This window comes from Quercus robur, chromosome 6, assembly GCF_932294415.1.
Source record: "Quercus robur chromosome 6, dhQueRobu3.1, whole genome shotgun sequence".
In the NCBI taxonomy this organism is placed as follows: Eukaryota; Viridiplantae; Streptophyta; class Magnoliopsida; order Fagales; family Fagaceae; genus Quercus; species Quercus robur.
In genome coordinates this window covers 43,914,103-43,938,571 of record NC_065539.1, presented here as the reverse complement: position 1 = coordinate 43,938,571, position 24,469 = coordinate 43,914,103, and the positions used below count along the sequence as shown (strand labels likewise).

At 38.2% G+C, this 24,469-nt stretch overlaps 1 protein-coding gene, 1 long non-coding RNA gene and 1 pseudogene across 3 annotated transcripts; 2 read left to right on the top strand and 1 right to left on the bottom strand.

Annotated features, from left to right (window-relative positions):
* The first annotated feature begins 724 nt into the window (after nucleotides 1-724).
* LOC126688923 (uncharacterized) lies at nucleotides 725-3,842 on the top strand. 2 transcript variants are annotated; one of them, XR_007644374.1, is made up of 4 exons: nucleotides 725-889; nucleotides 1,007-1,091; nucleotides 3,275-3,443; nucleotides 3,537-3,842. It is a non-coding gene; the product is annotated as an uncharacterized LOC126688923 (long non-coding RNA). The 2 variants fall into 2 exon arrangements; XR_007644375.1 differs by lacking the exon at nucleotides 3,275-3,443.
* A 2,292-nt stretch (nucleotides 3,843-6,134) lies between these two features.
* LOC126688920 (nicotianamine synthase-like) lies at nucleotides 6,135-7,408 on the top strand. Its single transcript, XM_050383857.1, has one exon. It carries the CDS (start codon nucleotides 6,209-6,211, stop codon nucleotides 7,025-7,027), a length of 819 nt encoding a protein of 272 aa, XP_050239814.1. The 5' UTR covers nucleotides 6,135-6,208; the 3' UTR covers nucleotides 7,028-7,408.
* Nucleotides 7,409-11,121: 3,713 nt separating this feature from the next.
* On the bottom strand, nucleotides 11,122-20,274 carry LOC126690238 (DELLA protein RGL1-like; annotated as a pseudogene).
* Between the last annotated feature and the right edge of the window lie 4,195 nt (nucleotides 20,275-24,469).

Here is a 24,469-nt window from a genome sequence, read left to right as displayed (position 1 = left end):
AATGTATTTTCTTTTATAAGTCATGTGATTTGTTTAAATAAGACATATTGATAATTTTATAAATTTCCACATAATGAGTTAGAGGAAAATTTTTCCAAACTAGTTTGAAACTAAACTTTGTTATTATACCAACTAGTGCATAATAAAATTAGTCTCACTAATAGGTCCAACCATCCAAGTAAGGGTATTGTTTCAATCACAAAATAAGGATTTAAAATCTAGGTAGCATCTTGGACGCCATACGTTGAAACTCTCTCTCAAAAAAAAAAAAAAAAAAACTTGGGTAACATCTATTCCATTCAATAATAATTGCTCATTATTATTTTCCTTGACACCAATAAATTTTTTATTTTTGGCATAAGCTATTTTTTTTTTTTTTTTTTTTTTTTTTTTGAGAAGGTGGAAAGCTGCCATAAGCTAAACTCAAACTCTTGTTAAAACATAAGAGACCTTACAATTGAGTTAATTAAAATCCAACAATCAAAATTAAAATCTTCTCAAGGCGTAAAGAATATTGTATCGGACTGTTACTCTTATAATTCAAGTATGGTCTAAAAGTGATATTGTTTCATTCACAATTTCCCAGAAGTTACCTCTCCTTTTAACATATTTTGTAATGGGCTGGATGAGCCGATAGTAAAGCCCCTTAATATTTGGGCCTGCCAACGCCAAATCAGGCCCATGAGTATCACCAGCTAATTTACCATTTTAGTGTAGGCCCATTAACCAATGAGGTTTCTGACGCTAAACTCATGTCAGGCACAGAACAGAAGCAGCATCCATGGAGAGCGGCGCGTGGCCCCACGCGCTTGTGAAGATGTCTACCCTACACCTTCGCCGCCGTCATAATTTCCGTCGCCATTGGCGTATCTGTCCTCGGCGCCGCCTTGTATCTCCTTTTACTCTCTTTTCTATCATCATATTTTATTTTTAACTTTTTTTTATTATAGAATATCTTTTTTAAAGTTTCTGAAAACCTAATTTTGTAATTATGTTGGATTCTTAGGGGCATTTATATAACCGGAAGCAGTTTGATCGGTGCTGCAATCAAAGCTCCCCATATTCCTTCCAAGTACCAAGAGTTTAGTTAGGTACCATTGCCTCTTCTTCTTCTACTTTTATTTATTTATTTATTTATTTATTTAAAATTTATATTTTTCGATAATGAATTTAAATCTAAATACTTTTAACAAATTCAGTGTTTATAATATATGTTTATTTTAGCTTTTGGGTTTTTTATTTTTTTATTTTTAAAATTTTTTAATGGTCATTTTAGCTTTTGGGTTTTGGTTAAATTTGATTTTGAACTTGATAACACACTTTAGTTGCGAAATTTCTATGTCTTGAATATTTTAATTAATCTAGATATAAATGAGTAATTTTAAGTGCATATTATGTAAATTTTTAGTTCAATAGATTGATAAATTAGTGACTATCCCAAAAGTGTAAGTTGTTAGGAAATGTTGAATTAAACACTTAAACCAATATTCTAACACTCCTACTCACACGGAATAGAGCAGAGACAGGTTTGAACTCATGATGGCCTGTTCTAATACCATGATAAATGTCTCAAAAGCTTAAAAAAATAGGTTGTACCCAATGTATAAAATTCTCACTTTTGCAGGGTTCTATAGAGGTCATGGTAGGTAGCCTTACCCCCAATTTGTTTTTGGAGAGGTTGATTTCCAAACTTGAACATGCAAGTTCTCACTTTTGGTGGAAGGCACTTGCCATCGCACAAAGATCCGAAAACTTAAACTAATAGAAAATTGTGAATTTAATAATTTTACCAATATTAACATAGATAAATGAGAAATGATAAGATGCTTAACATATGCCAAGAATCTTGTCCTTTTTATTTAGAAGAAGAATTTTATACGTTATTGGCATTACTAGGTTTCCCTTGTGAGGGGAACTAGGTTTCAAACCCCTTTTCCACTTGTTTTAACAATTATATATATATATATATATATATAAAAAGATTAGATACATAAAATATGTCTAAATAATAAACTATTTAACAAACTCTTAGTTTCATAGAGAGTTTGTGGTTAAGAGAGATGGAGAGAAATAATAAATAAAATAAAGAAGTATCCACTGGATTGGATATGTATCAGATATGGATATGGCTACTAATTTGTAGTATCAGTGCTTCCTAGATTATCGTGCTAGAATTGAAATTGTTTGTAAATGTGTATTGTATTTGTGTATTATGAAGAACATGAACTTACTCGTTAACCTAGTATTCGCTGCTTTAGTGATGCAGGAAAAATTTTGTAAACCTGTTTACACGTGCTTATGATAGGTTTAAAAAGTCATTAGGATTTGTGGTTTTAGAAGAAAGGGTTAGGGCTCAAAATTGATTAGAGTTTGATAAGATAGGGAAAAAGAACAAGACCATTTCTTGAAGCAAACAAGAAGTTAGAAAAATACAGATATAGTTTTGTTTAGGAATCAAAAGCTGGTTTGATGACTTTTTGGTAGAAAAAGTCCCCAGGGTTTTAGAGTTCTGATTGGTAAGGAGAAGAGTTTGATTAAGGGTTGTATGGAAGAAGGAAAAGGGAACATTTAATTGTGCTCAGGTGCCATTACCACAAGAGAAGAAGGAAAGAGAGGAGAAAAGAGGAATACAAATATTTTTAGCTTTATGTTTTAATTTGGAGGGGGGCTTCTAGCATTCTTTCAAACTATGCTAGAAAACAATTTCCATTTTCACCAACTAATTCATGTATAGGAACCGCATTGAGACAACATGCATCACAGAGTAAGAATGAACTTTGATTGTATGTGTATGCATGTGTGTGTGAGAGAGAGAAAGAGAGAGAGAGAGAGAGAGAGTAAATGTACAAGCTTGCATATAGACTTCTTTAGCTCATTATTAGTTGGAGTAGGTAAACGCCCTAAATATGCTTCTGTATAAGCAATTACGTCTCTTTATAGATGAAATGAGAAACCCCAGTATGTGTTTGTAGTTTTTTTTTTTTTTGGGGGTAACTGGGTTTCTGCTTTGAAGTATCATATATTATGGTCTAATAATCCCCACAATGTTAAATTTTAACACCAGGCTGCAAATGATCTGCATATCTTGATACTTTTGTTGATATCTTGATTTATCAGAAAATTAAAAAATGAAGATACTTTTGATGATACCTTGAATTAGGTCCAACAAAGCACTTTTTCTGTTTGCACTTCTAATGTATAGCTACTTTTTATTTTGGGGTACAAACCTGTTATACCTCTTATGTATTGATGGCTCCAATTTTTTTTCCCCCAGTGTTATCTTTTGTGAAGCTGTTGCAATTTATGGCTTTATTGTGGCAATTATTCTACAAACAAAGTTAGAGTGTTCCAAAATCACAGATTTATGTACCTAAGTCTCTTAGAGCAGGATATGCGATCTTTGCCTCTGGGATTATTGTGGGCTTTTTAAACCTTGTCTGCGGGTTCAAATCTCTTTTCTTTTACTCTTAGATCCTCCAATGGAGTTCTCCTAACTAACACTAAAATTTTTTTCCCTTGCTCTTACAATTGTGCAGATTCTTCTTTTGACAACAGGCTATGTGTGAGAATCATTGGAAGCAGTTGCGCAGTTGCGCTTTGTCTGATGCTCAAAACTTCTCTCTTTTTGTAAAGATTCTTGTTATCGAAATCTTTGGTAGTGCACTTGGGTTGTTTGGAGTGATGGTGGGAATTATTATGTCAGCTCAAGCCACATGGCCTGCAAAAACAGTGTAATTTTCTACTCTAAATGGAACATTAGGAATTGGTTATGACACAGTATCATAAATATGCTCTGTATTCTTTCATCCGTTATTAATAGACATGTTAATAGTTTGTGCGGAGATAGTTTGTATTCAATCTAAACAATGTGTATCATTGTGTTTTCTTTGTGGGCTATTTTATTGAATCTTTTCCATGAAAATCATGTTAGAATTTTTTCCATTCTAGATGTTAAGCTAGTTTACCCATGAAGAGATAGGATGAATATAAATTAGGGTGTTCATAGGCTGCACCAGCCAGTTTTAGGACCTTTGGCATGCTGCATCAGTCCCTTAGTTTTTGGAAAATTGCCTCCCTTAGTTTTTGGAAAATTGCCTAGCGATTGGCACATCACGTCTCTTGGTAGCCAACTTTTCAATACGATGGTATGATACACTTTGTGCCACAAACTACTAGAGCAAACCAATGTCTGTGTTTAAAGCTTTTAGTAAGATATTCAAAGGGCAAAAATCATAAATCCACTTGGGGGAGCCAATAGCTTAACTCAACCGTGATGATCAGATGCACGAGTTCTGATTTGCTTCCTTAAAGATTATTGATAGAAAATTAAAGATAGATACAGAGAGCAATTGCATAAATTAATCAGTATTTTAAAGTTGCAGGGAACTAGCTACTATGAATATAAATTAGGGTGTTCATAGGCTGCACCAGCTGGTTTTTAGGACCTTTGGCACACTGCATTGATCCCATATAGTCAGTTTGCATTGATCCCTCTACTCCCCCTCCCTGCCTCCCCTCAATCCAAACTGACCATTAGTTTTTGGAAAAATGCCTAGCAATCACCACATTATGATTGTTGGTAGCCAACTTTTGGATGGGATGGTTCCTATAGATTGGTTGGCAGTTTTATTGTTTTCTTAACAACCAATAATGTGTATCATTGAATATTTAGAGGACAGAATTTTTCTCCATACTGATTTGGAGGACAGTTACTTCAACTGCTATCTAGTGACACTAGTAAATAATTTGTTGCAGCGTTTTCCATGAACTACTAGAGCAAACCAATGTCTGTGTCTGAAGCTTGATAAGAAATTCAAAGGGCAAAAGCATGAATGGGGACCTGGGGGAGCCAATAGCTTAACTCAACCATGATGATAAGATGCACGAGTTCTGGTTTGCCAATTAAAGATTATCAATAAAATATTAACATAGATACAGAGAGCAACAGCATAAATTAATCAGTATTTTAAAGTTGCGGGGAACTAGCTGCTATGATGCCATGAAATGTCGACATAATAGACTCATAAAATCGAATGAATGCGTTGCCTTTTGTGTTGATTAATGTGGATTGCTTTAACAGAGAAACTTAAATTTTACAAACACTTCACTGTAGTGAATTTTATATTGCAAGTGAATTGCTCTATATGATGCCTAGCTCCACCTTTGATTTAAGAATGGTGGTTTAAATGGCTCTGTAATAAATAACGTAAAGTTGTGTTATCCCATTTCCTCCCATTGCATGGTGACACGATGTTACGATACACTTTGTTCAGTGGTAGGAAGTCATATGAGGGAATAACTCATTTTCATGGTGCCTCGTCAGTCATGACTTTATTATGGCTTTTTGGCCACTATAGAAGTTTCCTATGAAAATTTCTTGTTGCGTCTTAGGCTGAAATTTTTGAGCAAAATGAGTAAAAAAAAAAAAAATTATAGGAAATTAATGCAACTTTGAGACATGTATAAACACGAATTTTAAGGTATTCAACTGATAATTGCCCCTAGGATTCCATATAATTCACCTCCAGAATAAAACAAAATCATCAATTATAGATAATAATTCTGAAATTCCCTTATAAGAGAATCTCTTACGAATTACTTATTTGATTGGTATAACAAGAAGATCAAAATTGTAAAATTTCTCGGTACAAGTCCATTTAAAACACAAACTCACTTCCTTATCACAAGCTACACACAAGATTTTTAACATAAAATTGTCTTCTCATGTTTTATTTTAGGGGGGCAGTGTTTGTTCCTACTGTATGGCTATCGATTAGAGAGTGAGCATTTCGTTGAAACAACTGTATTCAAATCTACCTCCAATGACCTGTTTTGACAAGACCAACATAGGTTAATGGATTTTCAATAAGCTTCTTTAGTTAGTAATGCTGAAGCTGTGAAGAACTCCTACGAGGTTCTTGGACTAAGGAAAAGCTAAAAGTACTTTTAGCTTTTCCTTGGCGACCCTTCTCCATTGTGGCTTGGACCAATTTGTAGTTGGTTATGGTTTTTTACTAAGAAAAAATTTCTTTAATCACATTGTGCCATCCTATGAGTGGACACTATGGTAATGAATGGACATCTACAAACTTAGCAAGAAAAAAGTAGCCATCTACAAGGAAAGACAGGCATATAAATTATCGTGGAGGGAGTGTCTTGGAGAGGACTAAGTTTTTCCTTTGGAACTGTTAATTTTTTCAGTATCTTCATGGACTATCAACAAGAGATTTTGGTGGGAAAAGTTTGTGAGCTCTACGATGAAATTTCAAGCTTAGAAAACCTCAATCCCTCAAAGCATGTTAACACCCTCTTCACTCAACTTGTACTCACTTGTACATCACCATGTCCTATAGATGTTACCAAGCTATGCAAAAGAGTTCTTGAAATCAGGTCTAAGCTGATTGAACTTTGTGGGAAGGCTGAGGGACTTTTAGAAAGCCATTTTTCTACCTTCATTGCATCCCATGACAACCCACTTAACCATATCAGCCTCTTTCCTTACTATTCCAATTACCTCAAACTTGGCCATTTAGAATTCGACATGCTCATCAAGCATTGCAATCAAGTACCCACAAAAGTTGCATTTGTGGGCTCTGGTCCCCTCCCTCTCACCTCGATAGTCTTGGCCTCTTATCACCTTAGGACTACATGCTTTCATAACTATGATATTGACCCTTCGGCAAATTCCAAAGCACTCAACTTGGTTTCATCGGATCCTGACTTGTCAAAGAGAATGTTTTTCCACACTGCTGATGTTATGGAAGTGTCAAATGGCTTAAAGGAATATGAAGTTGTCTTCTTGGCAGCACTAGTAGGCATGGAAAAGGAGGAAAAGGCTCAAGCAATTGATCACTTAGCTAAGCACATGGCTCCCGGAGCTATTCTATTACTCAGGAGTGCACATGGAGCTCGTGCATTCCTCTACCCTGTCATTGATCCCTGTGATCTTCAAGGATTTGATGTTCTATCAGTTTTTCATCCAACAGATGAGGTCATAAATTCAGTAATTGTTGCGCGTAAATATTAGTCTACTATATTTACTGGCAAATAATCTGAAATACAAGGTTTTTAATCCCTTAAACCATGTAAAACAAAAGAAGAATTGACTATTGATCATGAGCAGCTGTATGAATCCTCAGCTTGTGTAAGACTTGATAAGCTTATGTAGGCTTAATAAAAAATCACTCTACATGGCTGTTTTGCACCCTCCTATTTTGAATTTGTAGCCCATAACAGATAGTGAAGAGACCTTGGGAAAGTTCACATGCATATAAGTGCTAGCTGTTTCAGTTGGACTGATTGAGCTGGCTTTCTCAATATTATAATTTCACTATTCTGGAATTTAATTCTTCTACTTGTGAAACTATTCTCTTTTATGGCTTCAAGAGAGGATTTTGTTTTTCTTTTAGTGTTATCGTTGATTTTATTATGGTTACTATAACTATTATTATCAATATCTTGATTAGAATTTGTTTCACCTGCCTTGAAAAGGAGAAAAAGCATTTGAATTGTCAAAAATTTGGCTGTTTTAGTTAATTTGGGAACACTATGGAGGGACACTTAAAATAAATTATGGGGTTAATTAGTCATTACATAAAGAGATTCACAGTAAATACTGCAAAATACTTTCCTAGGCTTTGTCTGGGTGGAACTTCAAAGCTGAAAGAGAAAGAAATGGCCTTCCCTTCTCTACCCAACATCCAGGCATTTTCCGTTTGTATCAAGGGTGCAGAAGCTCCCATAAGGACAAGCAAAAAAAATTTTCCCCCAAAAGTCCTTCTCGATAAAAAGATGACATGCCAAACTTTTTTTCCCCATGTACCTGAAAATTCTTTTCTCACCCTCAGTTGCAACTTGCAACAATATTTTGTATCTCCTGACCCAAGAAAACAACCTCCACTTTTATCTTAAAAGCTTAAACACAATTCTAATTCAGAACCACCAACTCTAATACCATGATAAACTACTACTTGTTCAAAAAGGTTAAGCTGTTAGGAAATGGTAAATTTAATCATTTAACCATTATTCTAACAATATGTTGAGTATTTCATTAAAACAATCTAAGAAAGTTGGTGAATTATTATCAGCTTCAACTTCAACTTTGACGAGCACCATGACACATGGATTGAGATCTCTAAGCATTCTTCTTAGATATTCAAAGCAAGTAGGCTGCAGAATTGGGGAATAGACAGCAACAACTTCACCAGCCTCTGACTTGAAAATATCTTTCTTGACACGTAAGTTTTCTTTCTTTGGATCCTTTCTTCTTGACCCTCTTCAAAAAGGAATGGCAGAATAGAAAACGCAAAATTCGCCACCTAAACGATGGAAACTAGCATATTTACCTTGGTGTTATATCACATCATGGAGAGACATAAACTTACAGCATTAAACAAGAAAGAGTTCTAATAGTTTTGAACATGATACAAACGATTCCCATAGCAATCCTCTCTCTCTCTCTCTCTCTCTCTCTCTCTCTCTCTCTATATATATATATATAATATTTCCAACCACAATAAGACAATGAAATCTAGAGGCTATCAATTAATTGTGAGAGGAAGACTCTCATAAGTTATATCGTTCTTTTGATAACTATAATAAGGATTTTAACTAAAGTAGTAATTGAATATGAAAAATTCTTAGCAAAAAGAATAAAAAAAAATGAAGACCAAAGACAAAACACTAAACATAGAAAATCTGCTTTCTCTCTTCTGGCCACCGGGGGAAAAAAGGGACCTCTTGCTAGGAATACCAGCCAGTACTGAAACCCTGATTAAATATAAAAATGGAAAACAAAAAGCAAGAAACATCACAGGCAGAAGGATGTACAAACAAGGAGTTTGTCATGTAGCAGCAGCAGGAGTTCATGAAAGGCAAACACACTCGGATATGATAAATGAGCATATGTATTATACAAATTAACTATTTAATGTTCTATTGGAGCTATCAAAAGTGTTAATTAAACAAAGATAACATTTAGGACTACATGTTTACAAAATGCTTTTTTTTTTGGGCTTTTGGATAAATATAAGAAGGAAATGTTCTTGATGAAAAAAGATAGTATGAGACAGCCAAGGTGGATATCTCCAGATGGAAATCCTTTCCCTGAACAAATAAAGGAGATTGAATATCTCCATTAAGCTGTAAATTGTTCATTGAGACACAACTTAGGGTACAATTTACAGAGTAGCAGGTCCATGATTGACATGGAGAGAATGTAGCTAGGTGTTGGAAATATTTTAGTGAATAAACAAGTTTTGATACAACAAATAATATCCTAAATAATTAGCAAGAATATAAAATAAAGATAGTTTAGAACAATCTCACAATGAGCATATGTATTATACAAATTAACTATTTAATGTTCTATTGGAGCTATCATAAGTGTTAACTAAACAAAGATAACATTTAGGACTACATGTTTAAAAAATGCTTCTTCTTTTTTTGGGGGCTTTTGGATAAATATAAGAAGGAAATGTTCTTGATGAAAAAAGATAGTATGAGACAGCCAAGGTGGATATCTCCAGATGGAAATCCTTTCCCTGAACAAATAAAGGAGACTGAATATCTCCATTAAGCTGTAAATTGTTCATTGAGACACAACTTAAGGTACAATTTATAGAGTGGTAGGTCCATGATTGACATGAAGAGAATGTAACTAAGTGTTGGAAATATTTTAGTGAATAAACAAGTTTTGATACAACGAATAATATCCTAAGTAATTAGCAAGAATATAAAATAAAGATAGTTTAGAACAATCTTATAATACTAGAGAATCACGCTGCGAAAGCGTTGTCCTTAAAGGTTAATTTGTGCCACTTGAAATAAAACTCGGTGCGACCAGTTTCTTTTAGCCAAACAATCCTCCAGGATTAGATTATAGCATCAGCCTTCATGATGGGTGCACTTCCATTCACGAAGGTTCAAGAACAACCCTCTATTGCCTTTCCTTAGAACAAATATAAATTGTAGAAAAATATGTGGGAGATACATATGATAGGATTGTGTATATCTAAATCAGGGACGGAGTTAGGATTTCGAGTGAGGGGGGCGAGATAAACTCAAACCCAAATGCTTAAAAAATTTGTTATAGCCTAAATCTTCATATCGTAGCTATAGATTAACCCAAAGACAACCATATATATATATAAATTATCCAAGCTACTTATAAAAGAATATATATATATATATATATATATATAGTTTGTGTGTTTATTCCAAGCTTCTTTGGGGAATTTCGTCAAACACTTAAACTGCAATTATCCTATGCAAACGCTTTAAGATAAATTTCATAAATCATTTAGAACACAGATAGAAACTCACAAAAAGAATCAAAATTTAATGAAAATTTGAATAAAGAAAGTGTATTTTTGGTGAAAGTAAGGAAGTATTGAACAAAAATAGAGCATAAAAATTCAAAATCACATTTTATGTATTTTATATTTTGATTTTTTTCATTGGGCCAAGGGGGGCCATTGCCCCCCTTGGTCTAAGCATAGCTACGTCCCTGATCTAAATATAGAGCAGTAAAATATGACTTATAAGAAAGGGTGTGATGATGGGTACTATATAGGCTATTCATGACAATAATGGGCTATAGTTATTGGTTACTAATAACCCATAAAAGTCCAACAGTTATTTTATCCATTATTACCCAACGGCTATTTTTATCATAATTGTTCAACGGTTATTTTACTCATAAATTTCCAACAGCTAAAAAATAAATAATAATAAAAGTGTTTGGAACACATATCCACACCAACACTAGGTAGGTAGAGTTCCTTTTGGAGAGTGAATGCCTGTGAGCCGGGAATATACTACAGCAATCCACTCTACAGATGTTAAAAACATAGACATGACTATGGTGGTTGCATTTTCACCCATCTTTTAGTCATTATCAACACTCATAAAAAAAATGATGTAAGGAAAAGGAAGTTACAACTTAATATCACCTCCATAAATAATCTTCAAAGAAAAAGGGGCAAAAGAAAAATATATATATAGTCATACAAGTTCAAGAGAGTAATGCAATTATCATAGGCATGTGTGACTATCACCACGACATGCACCTTGCTTTGTATGGTTAAATTAAAATAGGGTTGTCGACAATGGTATACGAGATGATCACAATCAATAAAAAAATATTTCCTAGAAAGTGGTAAGATAGGAAATATTCTAATCCACTAATTTCACTCCCTTTCTACTATGGTCAAACGAATTTCCAAACAGAAAGAAAACAAATTGGTGTACCCTTCCATCCAATAATCAGGGATTTGGCATTCATATCAAGCGTGAAAAAACTCTTACAATCAAATTTCTGAACCACCAGGTTTGCTTGGTACAAGGATGACATGCTCAATTCTGTCTCCAGCATTCCATACCGGGCAAAAAATGCTCTCCAGACGTCAATCTTTACATTTTGAACCTTCCTTTTCTCTCCCTCAGCTGCCAATATATTCATAATTGCCTCACCAAAGTATTCTGATTCTAAAATCATTCTGTGTGATTCATTCTCTTTCATAAAAGTTTCTAGGCAATCAAAGTAAGCAGTGTAGAAGAATAGAGCTTCAACGAAACGGCTCACAAAAGCAGGTGAATTGTGGTTTGCATCAGCTTCAGTGACCACCAGCATACATGGATTGATACGTCTGACCACTTCCATTATACGTTCCAGCCGATTCTGCTGTGAAATCATGCTATGCAGTGAGTAGTGACAGAATACAGCAACTGTTTCATTAGCATCTAGCTCAAAAAGATCTTCTTTGAGATCTAGCATGTCTGATACCATTAGTACCTTGAAAGAAAAGGTTAAGTTCATGGTCTGAGCAACACTTGCCAACTGCTTACCTGTTTCCTCAATTAAATGTTTTGAAGTAGTTCCAACAGCAGTTGTCTTGAGAAGCTCAAGAGGGCATTCGGATTGAGTTGCAAGAGCTTGCATAAAGATCGTCCATTGCACCCCAGACCGGATACTAAAATCAATTATGTGGATCTTCCTCGCCTCAGCCACGTTTTCTACAATGGCTTGAATTCCAGCAAATTGTGGAGCCTGGGAAAAGGGAGTTCTTTCATAGAATGTAAGTTTGGCGGGGTTTGGTCTCATCAAATGCCTCATGAAGATCAAAAGACTTTCCCAAGCTCTTCAATGTGATTCTTCCTGTTTCTCGATCAATCCTCCTTCCAACAGCTTTAGAAAAATAGTAAACCAAACGCTGAACGGGGTTCCCTGTATTGGAAGACCACTGATCACACCGGTTGAGCAACTTGCTCACACGGTCAAACTGTTGACAGGCTACTTTCTCAGCAGCAGTAAAAAGGGATTCAGCAAGCTCCACATCTTTGGCCTCTTCATTGGACAGGCCATAGAAGGAAAAACCAAAAGCATGGCTAAGTATGGACAAACCATCAGCAGTTTGGGAAAAGGAGTGGATGAACTTTTCTCCAGCTTTCCTCATGATTTCCTCAGTTTGACAATTTCCGGCGTTCCACCTTTGCACATGGCATGCAATTGCTTGGCTCAATCATTCTGTCCCCGTTCAACCATTTGAACCCATTTCCATAGTTGTTAAGGAGTTCAAGTGTGGCCAAAGAGAAAGCATATGGCTTTTCCTTCTGGAATTCAACATCTGGAAGAGTTGGGAATCCACCAAGCTTTGTAATTTCATCTTGACATGTTTGAAGTGGTGGAGACACAATATCGAACTGCATATCATCAACAGGCCCATAATCTGAAAACGATTCATGTTGCTGTGCTTGTCTTTGATACTCTGAGAAAAGGAATCCTTCCTCTGCTGAATCCCCTTGATAGAAACCAAAGTCAGAATAAAGGGAATCAATACCCCAGGACTCTACATAATCTTCTGCTCCATTAAAATTATAGTGTTTCACACTATTCACTTCTTTCTTACTCTCCCAACCTGACAGTTTTTAGACTCCTTAAACAATTGATTAAATCTAGGTAATTAGTCAAGTTGTTACTTAGTCCAATTAAACAAGTCTAGGTTATCACAATAATAAAGATCAAATCATGCAAAGCAATGAAAAATAAATAACACAAGATATAATCACCCAGGAAACCAAACCGGTAAAAACCTGGGGAGGATTTGACCTAGCTATCTTCAAGGTAAACCTGAATCCACTATCTTGAAAGAATCGAAGTTCATACAAAAGGACTTACAAGCACCCCCGCTTGACTTCCTAATGCTACCAACCAGTAGAACTTACTGACACGACCACGTGCAAGCTCCGAATCCACGGACTCCTTCTTTCTTGGATTCCCACCAGCTACAAGCACACCCGCTTGTGTATTCTTTAAGCTTTATGGCAGCAACTGAATTGATCATCAAGGTGTACAAAAATATCTCCTCCTTGAAAACCTTAAGTTTGTGTAAAGGAAAGCTCTTCTAGATCTCACAAGAGATTTACACAAACCACAATATGAGCAACACTAAAACGTGGTTAGGGTTTGCCTTTTATACTTAGGACAAATAAGAAACCCTAAAAACATTTTAAAACAAATAGGGCTGAGTTGGACGAATCTGCAGAAAAGCAATCTACCCGAGCTTCGATCGGTCGAGCCTAGCCAGGCCGAAAGCCACAGTGCTTCCTGCTTTAAACTCGATTCCAACTTTACATTGACATACAACTTTGAGCTAGTTTTAAACACTTCTAAACACATTGTTTTGATCATGGTTTGCTAACAATACAAATTAGAGTTCTAAATACATAAAATCCTAAACTTTAGAACCTAACAAACTCCCGTTTTGGCAATCCGTGACAAAACACAACTTAGAAGCTCAAAGTTTACAAAATGAAAAGCCCTTTACAAAATAATGCTCATAAACCAAATTCAATCCTAACTACTATCCATCAGTTGCAAGGTAGACAGCAGCTCCATTGAATCAACCTGTATATTTCCTGAAACACTAAACAAAATGCATAACCGCATGTGTGGAAATAATACAAGTAAACAAAATAACTTCTTGATTTCAAACAACACACAAATAAAGACATATATCAATGAATAACTCATAAATATAAATCAATAAGCAGTTTGAAACAAGAAACAAATAAAGTACCAACAAAAACATAAAACTCCCCCTAACATGAATATCCCATTAAAAACAAGGTAAGAGCTAAAAATGTTAAGTACACAGTGAAGCACCTAGATACAATCTAAAACTTCACAAGCTCCAACCAAAAACAAAAAATCTCCCCCTGAAAACAAAAAACCTACCAGTACTCCCCCTTTTTGTGACGGAATGCCAAAGGGCAAACAAGATATCCATCATCAAAAGGGAGGTGGTCTAAACTATGCCAACTCCGCACGCAAGACACGGATCTCATCAAGTACGTCCACCAAAATCTGTCCTTGAGCCGCCTGAACAGTCAAGACATGATCCAACGTGCAACGAATGTCTGAATCATCCGAAGCAGTCGGTGGAGGAACAATAGCATCAGCATCAGCAGCAGCACTTGAAGTCTCAGCAGCAACTGTACCTGTAGAAGAGGGAGGAGGGGGAACACTACTAGATGACGCACCTCTAGGACGAGGAGGAGCAACTCTCAACTGAGCAGCCCTCTGACGAAGAAAGGTGGCACCTATGGGAGCTATCACATGAACAGGCTCACCCGACGGAAAACCATCTAGACCTAAGTAGAGCAGAATCCTATGAATGAAAATAGGATGAATCAGCGCATGCCCTACGGCAGAACTCCTATAAACCTCGTTCAAAGAACGAAGGAACAAGTGAGGAAAATTGATGGACGCTCCAAAAGCAAAGGCGTACAAAAACACACATCGCTCTAAAGGGATGGTGTGGAAATGAGAAATAGGCCACAAGGAATGACACGCAATCCTAAAGAAAAGATAGGCTGTCTCAGTAAGTTCAGCGGACGTGATCCGAGGATCAGTACCCCACTGGATAGATGACCCAGTGATGTAAGACATGACAACGTCTAATAAGGGTGACTCATCATAGGGATAGCATCCCAAACAACCGGCACCCTAAGAGCCTCAGCCACCACCCGAGGGGTAATGGTGAACTCTACACCTCGTATCCAACTCCTAACAAGGGTGTTGGAATCATAGATGTGGCAAGAGAGGTTCGAGTAGAACTCTCTAATCAGGGCGGTCGGGGGTGGATGATCTATCTCTAAGAGAGGCAACCAACCTCTAGACTCAAAATTGGCCCTAATGGCCGGATCAAGCTGATCTAAAACAACTGCTCGCTCAGACCAGATCTTATGCTTACAATTCAGAGAGTCATAGGCTTCTCTACACTTATCATTCTTAAACAGCTTAACCCTAGGTGGAGACTCAGAGGAAGTGGAAGTGGTCCTATGAGCTCTAGTTTTCCTAGGCATAGTGCTAAGATAAGGATCAAAACACAGAGCGAAAGAACAAAAAAACCACAGACCAAAACCAAGAGCAGACTACAAGTTAGCACAAAAACAAAATATAGAAACAAAAGCTATATGATGCATGAACAAGTTTAAATATCATGATGCATGTTCTAATGCAGTGAATTAAGTCAAAAAAATTCAAATTACAAAATTGGCTTGCACATCAAGGTTTTTAACACAAAAAACCCCAAAATTATAGAAACCACTTGATCAATTTGAAAAAATATTGACTAATTGATCATTACACATGATATAATAACAAAAATAATGACCAAATATATCAATTAGATAAGCCAATTTCATCAATTTAAGCCAATTTGACAAAATCCCCTATTCGGATCAACTTTAAAACCCTAGAATTTCCAATTTTTTCAAAAACCATAAAATTGATCAAATTAAACTATAGGGAACATCAATATAGCATCATGGCACAAAAACCCATTGATCAATTACATAAGAATAGGCTTGAATCATCAAAAACCCCAAAAAGTTTGAAGTTGCCGAAAATACCCATGATAATGCATGAAAAATGCATGAAAACAAGAAATAAACTTGAAAAAGAAGGGCAAAAGGGACATACCGGCTTCTAAGGACAAAAACCTTGCAAAAATCTTGAAGGAAAACGACAAAAATTGAATGGTGGAGCCAAGAGCCAACGCGGAGAAAGTGAAAAGAAAAGAACTATTTGAAAAGTGAGTTTGAAAAAGTCCAATTCTGCCTTTTGAAAAACCTGATTCACGAGTTTCGATCGGTCGAAAATCAGCCTCGACCGGTCGAAACAGACAGAGACTCCCTCTCTTAAATTTAAAAAAAAAAAATTTAAAATTTCGATCGGTCGAAAAACAGAATGGACCGATCGAATCAGGCAGAGGCTCACCATATTTTTGAGGAAAAACACAATTTTTGAAAAACAAGTTGATTTAACTCAAAGCATTAAAATTTACGAACAAAAATGCATGAGTATGAGATGATATGATTTTCCAATCAAGAATTTTAAGCCCAAAATTCCCAAAAACAAAATTTTGCATTCTCCACAAATTTTCAAGCAACGAATTTAGTTTGCACATAATTCAAAGTGATTGCAAAAACTTGGTTGGTCAGACCATAAACACACACAATAACATGTACAAAGTTTAGCAAAGAGTAACTCGTGTAGTGTGTGCGACTAGCAAAAACTTGAGATACATGTGAGGTGATATGTGAATAGCAATCAATCACAAAGTCTACAAAATTCATCACAAAAAATTTAAAAGAGACTATCACCTAAAGAGTTACATCATATAACTCCCACATCTCCTAGATCATAAGCTTGCAATCATGTAAGTTTCTTGTATTTATGCCTCATAATATACATTCCAATTTTAAGTTATGTGAGTTTGGCATCAAACCTAATAGTACACACCAATTTTGATTTTAAGAATTAAGCACTTTAACCGAGGCTTCACCTTATGTTCTTTTTGTGCATGTGCTACACTTTCTCGAGCACAAAATCTTATGATATACACTAAGGTGTTCATGATTGGTTAGTGAACAGTGGTGAAATGGTTATTTATGCCTTTCTCTAAAAGTTCAAGTCCAACATTTAAAAACATATGACTTCAAGATTAAGACATAGTAATCAAAAACCATACACATCTTTCCCACACAACATGCACTATAAATCTTCAACTAGTAGAGTGCAATAAATAAGCTCATCAAAACTAAATAAGGTACAAAAGATATGTTATGTGAAAATAAATTAACCAACCTTGTTTTCAAAAACCAAGAAGAATAGTGTAAAACAAAATGCGCTTCCTTTCCCCTTTTTTTTTTTTTTGTTTAATAAAAATAAAAAAACACCTAGAATGAAATGCATGAATGTTAAGCTATGCAAATCCTAGAGACACAAAAAAAACAAAACCAAAGAACAATGGTCACAAAGGGTAGAGCAATGAAGCACAAGGACCATGTCAGAAAGATTCAGTTAGGTCGAGTCTTTTGCATCCAAAACTTTTTAGATGCACCATGAGTATTGGAGTTCTTATTCACTTGAGAATGATTACCAACTCCAGGATTGGAATAAAGGTTTAAAACCTTTACCAAATCACCAATAAGTACCATAGGATCAAGTGCTTGAGGCACAGGTACTTTTGGTTTGTTTGCTCTCTTAGCAGCTTGCAGCTTGTAGCAATTTGGACGGATGTGTCCAGTCTTTCCACAAAAGTGACAAACCCATGCAGGTTTATCATGTGTCTTGTCCTTAGATAGGGTAGGCTTCTTAGGCTTAGATTCTTTCAGATCAACCCTAATCTTCCTAGATGATGAACCTTTTAAGAGTTTAGCAACCTCACTCACAGAGGGTTTGACAGTCTCACTCACTATCTGACTCACTGAAGGTTCAGAAGAAGAAGATGAAGGAACAAACTTAGTGGAATAGGGAGCGGACACACAGATGCTATCAACATAACCTAAACCAGTTAGAAGACAACTTTTGAACACTTAACATTTGATCAAGTTTAGAACTAGCAGATCTAGCAACAGATAAATTAAGTTCCAAAGATTTAACTTTATCAAGCAAAAGCATGTTTTCAGTTTTCACATTGTTCAAAAGATCATTAGCATCAAATAATTTAACAAGCAAAATTTTCTTTTCAAGCTCAAGAGATTCAATTTTCTTTAGGCCAAGTTCAACATTCATAGCATCCTTTGCAGCAACTTTGCAAAGTTTGTTATAGGCCTCTTGAAGATCTGCATCTTCAGAGAGTTCCCCATCAGAAGGGTTCTCTTCAACAAATATGCTCTCATCAACTACAGCAGTAGCAGTGAAAGCAATGAAGTTTCCATCCTCATCACAATCGGACTCATGATCAAAAACTTCACCATCACTAAGGGTTACAGCCATAGCCTTACCCTTAGACTTCAAATAGGTTGGACATTCAGATTTCATGTGTCTATACCCTTGACATCCAAAACATTGAGAGCCCAAGGAATTATTTGAAGATTGACCTACTTTTTCTCTAGGTTTATCATTGTTATTAGCCTTAGTGGGATCATGCTTCCTAAAATTTCTAGGTTCAGCAGTGTTTGTGCCTCTTGCCTTTCTATTGCTATTCCTGAGAAAGTTTCTAAAGTTCTTGGCAAGATAGGCAATCTCTGTAGCAGAGAACTCATCATCAAATCCACCACTATCAACATCATCAACTGACTTAAGAGCCATTGATTTGGATTTGGTAGTTTTGGGTAGATCCAACTCATAAGATTGAAGAGATCCTACAAGCTCATCAACAGGGATGGAGACCACATCCTTGCTTTCAGTAATGGCAGTCACCTTGGGTCTAAAGTCTTCAGTCAAAGATCTAAGAATCTTCCTAACAATTTTAGGTTGATCATAGATTTCACCCAAGTTAAAAGCAGAATTAACAATATCATTCAGTTTAGCATAGAATTCATCAAAAGATTCATCACCATACATCCTAATGCTTTCAAATTTAGAAGTCAATTGCTGCAATTTATTTATTTTGACAGCCTTAATGCCTTCATGCACAGTCTGGAGGATATTCCAAGCAGTATGAGCGATCTCAACATTCGAGATTCTCTTAAATTCCTCCATAGAAACAGCGTTAAAAATCACATTCATAGCCTTGCTATTAGACGAAGCTGCTTCTTTTTGAGAAGTTTCCCACTCACTAACAGGAGTAGTGGGCTTCTCCCATCCGTATTCAACGAAGTTCCACACCCTCTCATCAATGGATTTCAGGAAAGTTTTCATCCTTACTTTCCAGTAAGCATAATTATTCTCATCAAAGTGAGGAGGAATAACTAGAGAGTGTCCATGTTCCATGACAACAGGGGTCAAGGATCAGCTTAGTGATCAAAGGATCAACAACAGAAGAGCTACCCGCTCTGATACCACTTGACAGTTTTTAGACCCCTTAAACAATTGATTAAATCTAGGTAATTAGCCAAGTTGTTACTTAGTCCAATTAAACAAGTCTAGGTTATCACAATAATAAAGATCAAATCATGCAAAGCAGCGAAAAATAAATAATGCAAGATATGATCACCTAGGAAACCAAACCGGTAAAAACCTGGGGAGGATTTGACCTAGCTATCTTCAAGGTAAACCTGAATCCACTATCTTGAAAGAATCGAAGTTCATACAAAAGGACTTACAAGCACCCCCGCTAGACTTCCTAATGCTACCAACCAGTAGAACTTACTGACACGACCACGTGCAAGCTCCGAATCCACGGACTCCTTCTTTCTTGGATTCCCACCAGCTACAAGCACACCCGCTTGTGTATTCTTTAAACTTTTATGGCAGCAACTGAATTGATCATCAAGGTGTAGAAAAATATCTCCTCCTTGAAAACCCTAAGTTTGTGTAAAGAAAAGCTCCTCTAGATCTCACAAGAGATTTATACAAACCGCAATATGAGCAATACTAAAACGTGGCTAGGGTTTGCTTTTTATACTTAGGACAAATAAGAAACCCTAAAAACGTTTTAAAACAAATAGGGCTGAGTTGGACGAATCTGCAGAAAAGCAATCTGCTCGAGCTTCAATCGGTCGAGCCTAAGCTTCGATCGATTGAGCCAGACCGAAAGCCATAGTGCTTCCTGCTTTAAACTCGATTCCAACTTTACATTGACATACAACTTTGAGCTAGCTTTAAACACTTCTAAACACATTATTTTGATCATGGTTTGCCAACAATATAAATTAGAGTTCTAAATACATAAAATCCTAAACTTTAGAACCTAAGACAACCTTTGTCAGAAAAACTAAAGTTATCTTCAATTTCGTTAAAGCCAAACTCTTCAGAAGCAAACACCGTGTTTGCCATCTAAAAATGGAGATAATTCAAAATCTGGTATTTCAAATTCTCAATTGTAGACTTGTAGTTAATAGATGGTACACAGCACTAGACTACTAGTTTTATACTGAACAATTCTAGAAATACACAAACAGAAAAATTCTTGATTTAATTATTTTAAATTCCATATCTTAAAATTATAAATAAATAAAAAAAATAAAAAAAACCCAATCATAATATCTTACATTTGACAAATTCTTACACCCTCGATCATCAGTAGCATTGATGTTGTCAAGGTGGCCTGTAGAGTGGCACGCAATAATTTGATTATATGAATGCCATTTGGATATACATATAAAGCTCCATTAACATGGACAAAACTCAGCTATAGTGTTATATCTTAGGTTCCATTTGAATTCAATCATGCAATTGTAGTGACTAATGCAACAAAAATAGTGACATGTTTCCTAAGGAAATTAACCATATGTGACATGTTTCCTAAGGAAATTAACTGAAGATGGTAAGATATAAGGCCTACCTGACGGGCTTACGGGCCCACCTGACGGGACTGACGGGCCCACCTGATGGGCATGACGGGCCCACCTGAACGGCCTGACGGGCCTCCCTGACGGGCCTGACGGCCCTGCCTGACGGGCATGATGGGCCTACCTGAAGCGACGGGTTGGGACTGTTGGGCCTGTGCAAGGGTTATCCCACGCGCTTTGAAGGCCCATCGCTGACAGGCACAGTAAGGGCCCATGATCCAAAATCTCTATCGCCTAGAAAAGCCCTATGATCCGAAAACGGAAATCTTGACTCACTACGCTCAAGGGAATTTGTATGAGAGTCCCACATTGAAAAGATTTGGAAACCAAGGAGAAAAGTCAACCCTTTATCACTATAAAAGGCCTGCCACCCTCAGAAATCGAGGTACGCTTTAGTTGACTCTCTCTAACGCTCTAAGTAAAACAGAAGAATTCTAACTTGACCGTCGGAGAGCCTTTGGCCGGCACCACACCGGTGCTCTCTGAAGGATTCCTTCGATTGCTTCTGTCGTGCAGGTTCGATTCGAGTCGCGAGTACAGTGTGACCCATTGGTGACAATTTTCGACGTCATCAGTTGGCGCCGTCTGTGGGAAAGAAGTAACATAGCGCACTATCGCTTCCTAGACAAAGGAGTTACATGGTACTCACACGCTCGATGGCAACCACTAACGACGTTCAGGAAGGGGAAGCCCCTACGACTGCCCTTGAGAGACAGGTCAGGACGCTCGCCGCAGCCGTGGAGCGCCTCACAAAACAAAACCACGACCTAGAAGAGCAGCTGAACCAAAAGAGTGCGGCCGTCAATAACCAAGGAGCGGATCAAGAAGGAACCAGCGCTGAAAGGAGGAACCATGACGGACCACAAGAGAGTAACGCCCCAAGCAAACAAGTGCGACGGGACGCTAGCATCCCTTCAGTGACGGATACAGCTCCACAACCCATCATCGCGGAGATGTAGGCGATGAAGGAACAGATGGAAGTACTGATGAACGCTCTCAAGGGGCGAGTGTCCAATGATCTTGACGACCTTGTCAACCGGACTGACTCGCCATTTACGGCATCCGTCAATTCCTTCCCCTTGCCAAGTAAATTCCGCATGCCAAGTATGGATAGTTATGACGGAATCAAGGACCCTCTCGATCACCTAGAGACCTTCAAGACCCTAATGCACCTTCAGGGAGTGGCAAACGCAATTATGTGCAGGGCGTTCCCTACAACCCTAAAGGGCGCAGCAAGGATTTGGTTCAGCCGGCTAACACCAAACTCCATCGGCACCTTCAAGGAGCTGAGCGCTCAATTCACTACGCACTTCATCGGAGGACATCGGTATAAGAAATCCACGGCTTGCTTAATGAACATCAAGCAGAGAGAGGAGGAGACGTTACGGGCCTACATATCACGCTTCAATAAAGAAGCGCTCTCGATCGATGAAGCCGATGACAAGATACTAGTGGCAGCGTTCACGAACGGGCTGAAGGGGGGTAAGTTTTTGTTTTCCCTATACAAAAACGACCCAAAGACCATGTCGGAGGTGCTTTACAGGGCCACCAAGTATATGAACACTGAAGACGCACTATTAGCCCGAGAAGATAGACCCAAGAAAAGAGACAGACAAGAGGATCCCCGACAGGACCAGGGGCGGAAGAAAGGAAGGATGGGAGACCGAAGGAAGGAGAGACGTCCAAAACATATGGGCGCAAGGTTCACAAGTTTCACCCCGTTGACTGCTCCGATAGACCAAGTCCTAATGCAGATTAAGGACGAAGGATCCCTGACGTTTCCGGGAAAGCTGAAGAGTGATCCTAACAAAAGGTCCAGAGACAAATATTGCCGCTTCCATCGTGACCATGGTCACGACACGGTCGATTGCTACGACTTGAAGCAACAAATCGAAGCCCTTATCCGACAAGGGAAGCTGAAGAAGTTCGTCAGCAAGGAGAGAACGGAGCAACACCCACAAGAACAACACCCCCGTCGAGAAAACGAGTGACCAAGGCTCCCATTAGGGGAAATAAGGATGATAATTGGAGGAACAGCCGCGGCCAGATCGTCGAAAAAGGCTCGCAAAACATACCTTCGGATGGTACAGAATGTCCAGTTGGCGGGTACAGTGCCAAAGATGGCAAGAAGGGAAGGCCTCATTATCGGGTTCTCAGAAGAGGATGCAAGACGCCTACACCATCCACACGACGATGCCCTCGTCGTCACCTTGCGGGCAGGCGACTACAATATCCACCGAGTGTTAGTCGACAACGGTAGTTCGGCCGACATCTTGTATTATCCGGCGTTCCAACAAATGAGGATTGACAGGGAGCAGCTAATACCGACAAACGCCCCGCTCGTTGGTTTCGGAGGGAGTAGGATATTCCCTTTGGGCGCAGTCACGTTATCGGTGACAGTAGGAGATTACCCCCAACAAATCACCAAGGACGTAACATTCTTGGTGGTCGATTGCTCGTCAGCCTACAATGCTATTATTGGACGACCCACGCTCAACTCGTGGAAGGCGGCAACATCAACTTACCACCTGATGATCAAGTTCCCAACGGAGTATGGGGTAGGAGAGCTACGCGGAAGTCAAATTGCCGCACGAGAATGCTACGTAGCTATGATGGAGGTGGAAGACCAGATCCAGGCATTGAACATAGAAGAACACCGAACGACGGCAAAACCTACAGAGAAGCTAGAGGAGATAACTCTCGACAGTTCCAATCCAGACCGAACCACCAAGATCGAAACGCTTGCCAAACCCGCAATCCGTCAAGAGCTCGTAGCTTTCTTGAGAAGCAATAAGGATGTGTTCGCCTGGAGCCATGACGATATGCCAGGAATCGATCCCTCGGTCATGGTACATAAGTTGAATGTGTTGCCCTCGTTTCCACCCCCGGAACGAGACCAAGCAATAGCGGAAGAGGTCCGCAAACTCCAAGAGGCAAGCTTCATCAGGGAAGTCTACTACCCCGATTGGCTGGCGAATGTGGTAATGGTGAAGAAAACGAGCGGCAAATGGCGGATGTGCGTGGACTTCACCGATCTTAACAAAGCATGCCCCAAAGATAGCTATCCCCTTCCAAGGGTCGACATCCTAGTAGACTCGACGGCTCAACACCAATTGCTAAGCTTCATGGATGCTTTCTCGGGTTATAACCAGATCCGCATGCACGAGGACGATCAGGAGAAGACTTCGTTTGTAACCAGTCAAGGACTCTTCTGTTACAAAGTAATGCCATTCGGCCTGAAGAATGCAGGGGCAACATACCAGAGACTAATGAACAAGATGTTCGCACAGCAAATCGGGAGGAATGTCCAAGTCTATGTCGACGACATGCTGGTGAAGAGCCGGAAGGAGGAAGACCACTTGGAAGATCTCAAGGAAACATTCGGCACACTCCGATCCTACAACATGAAACTCAATCCGGGAAAGTGCGCATTCGGTGTAACGGCAGGCAAATTCCTAGGATTCATGGTATCTCAAAGGGGGATTGAAGCTAACCCGGACAAAATCCGAGCCATAATGGAGATGGCCCCCCCGAGAAACGTGAAGGAAGTACAGAGCCTTAACGGCAAGGTAGCGGCATTGAATAGATTCGTGTTGAGAGCGACGGACAAGTGTTTACCCTTCTTTCGAACATTGAAAAAGTCATTCGAGTGGACGGACGAGTGTCAGCGAGCCTTCGAGGAGTTAAAAACCTATCTATCTTCACCACCTCTACTGAGCCCCTC

Bases quoted from the DNA above. Each gene is read 5' to 3' on its own strand.
- LOC126688920 (XM_050383857.1), top strand. From the start codon at position 6,209: ATGGACTATCAACAAGAGATTTTGGTGGGAAAAGTTTGTGAGCTCTAC.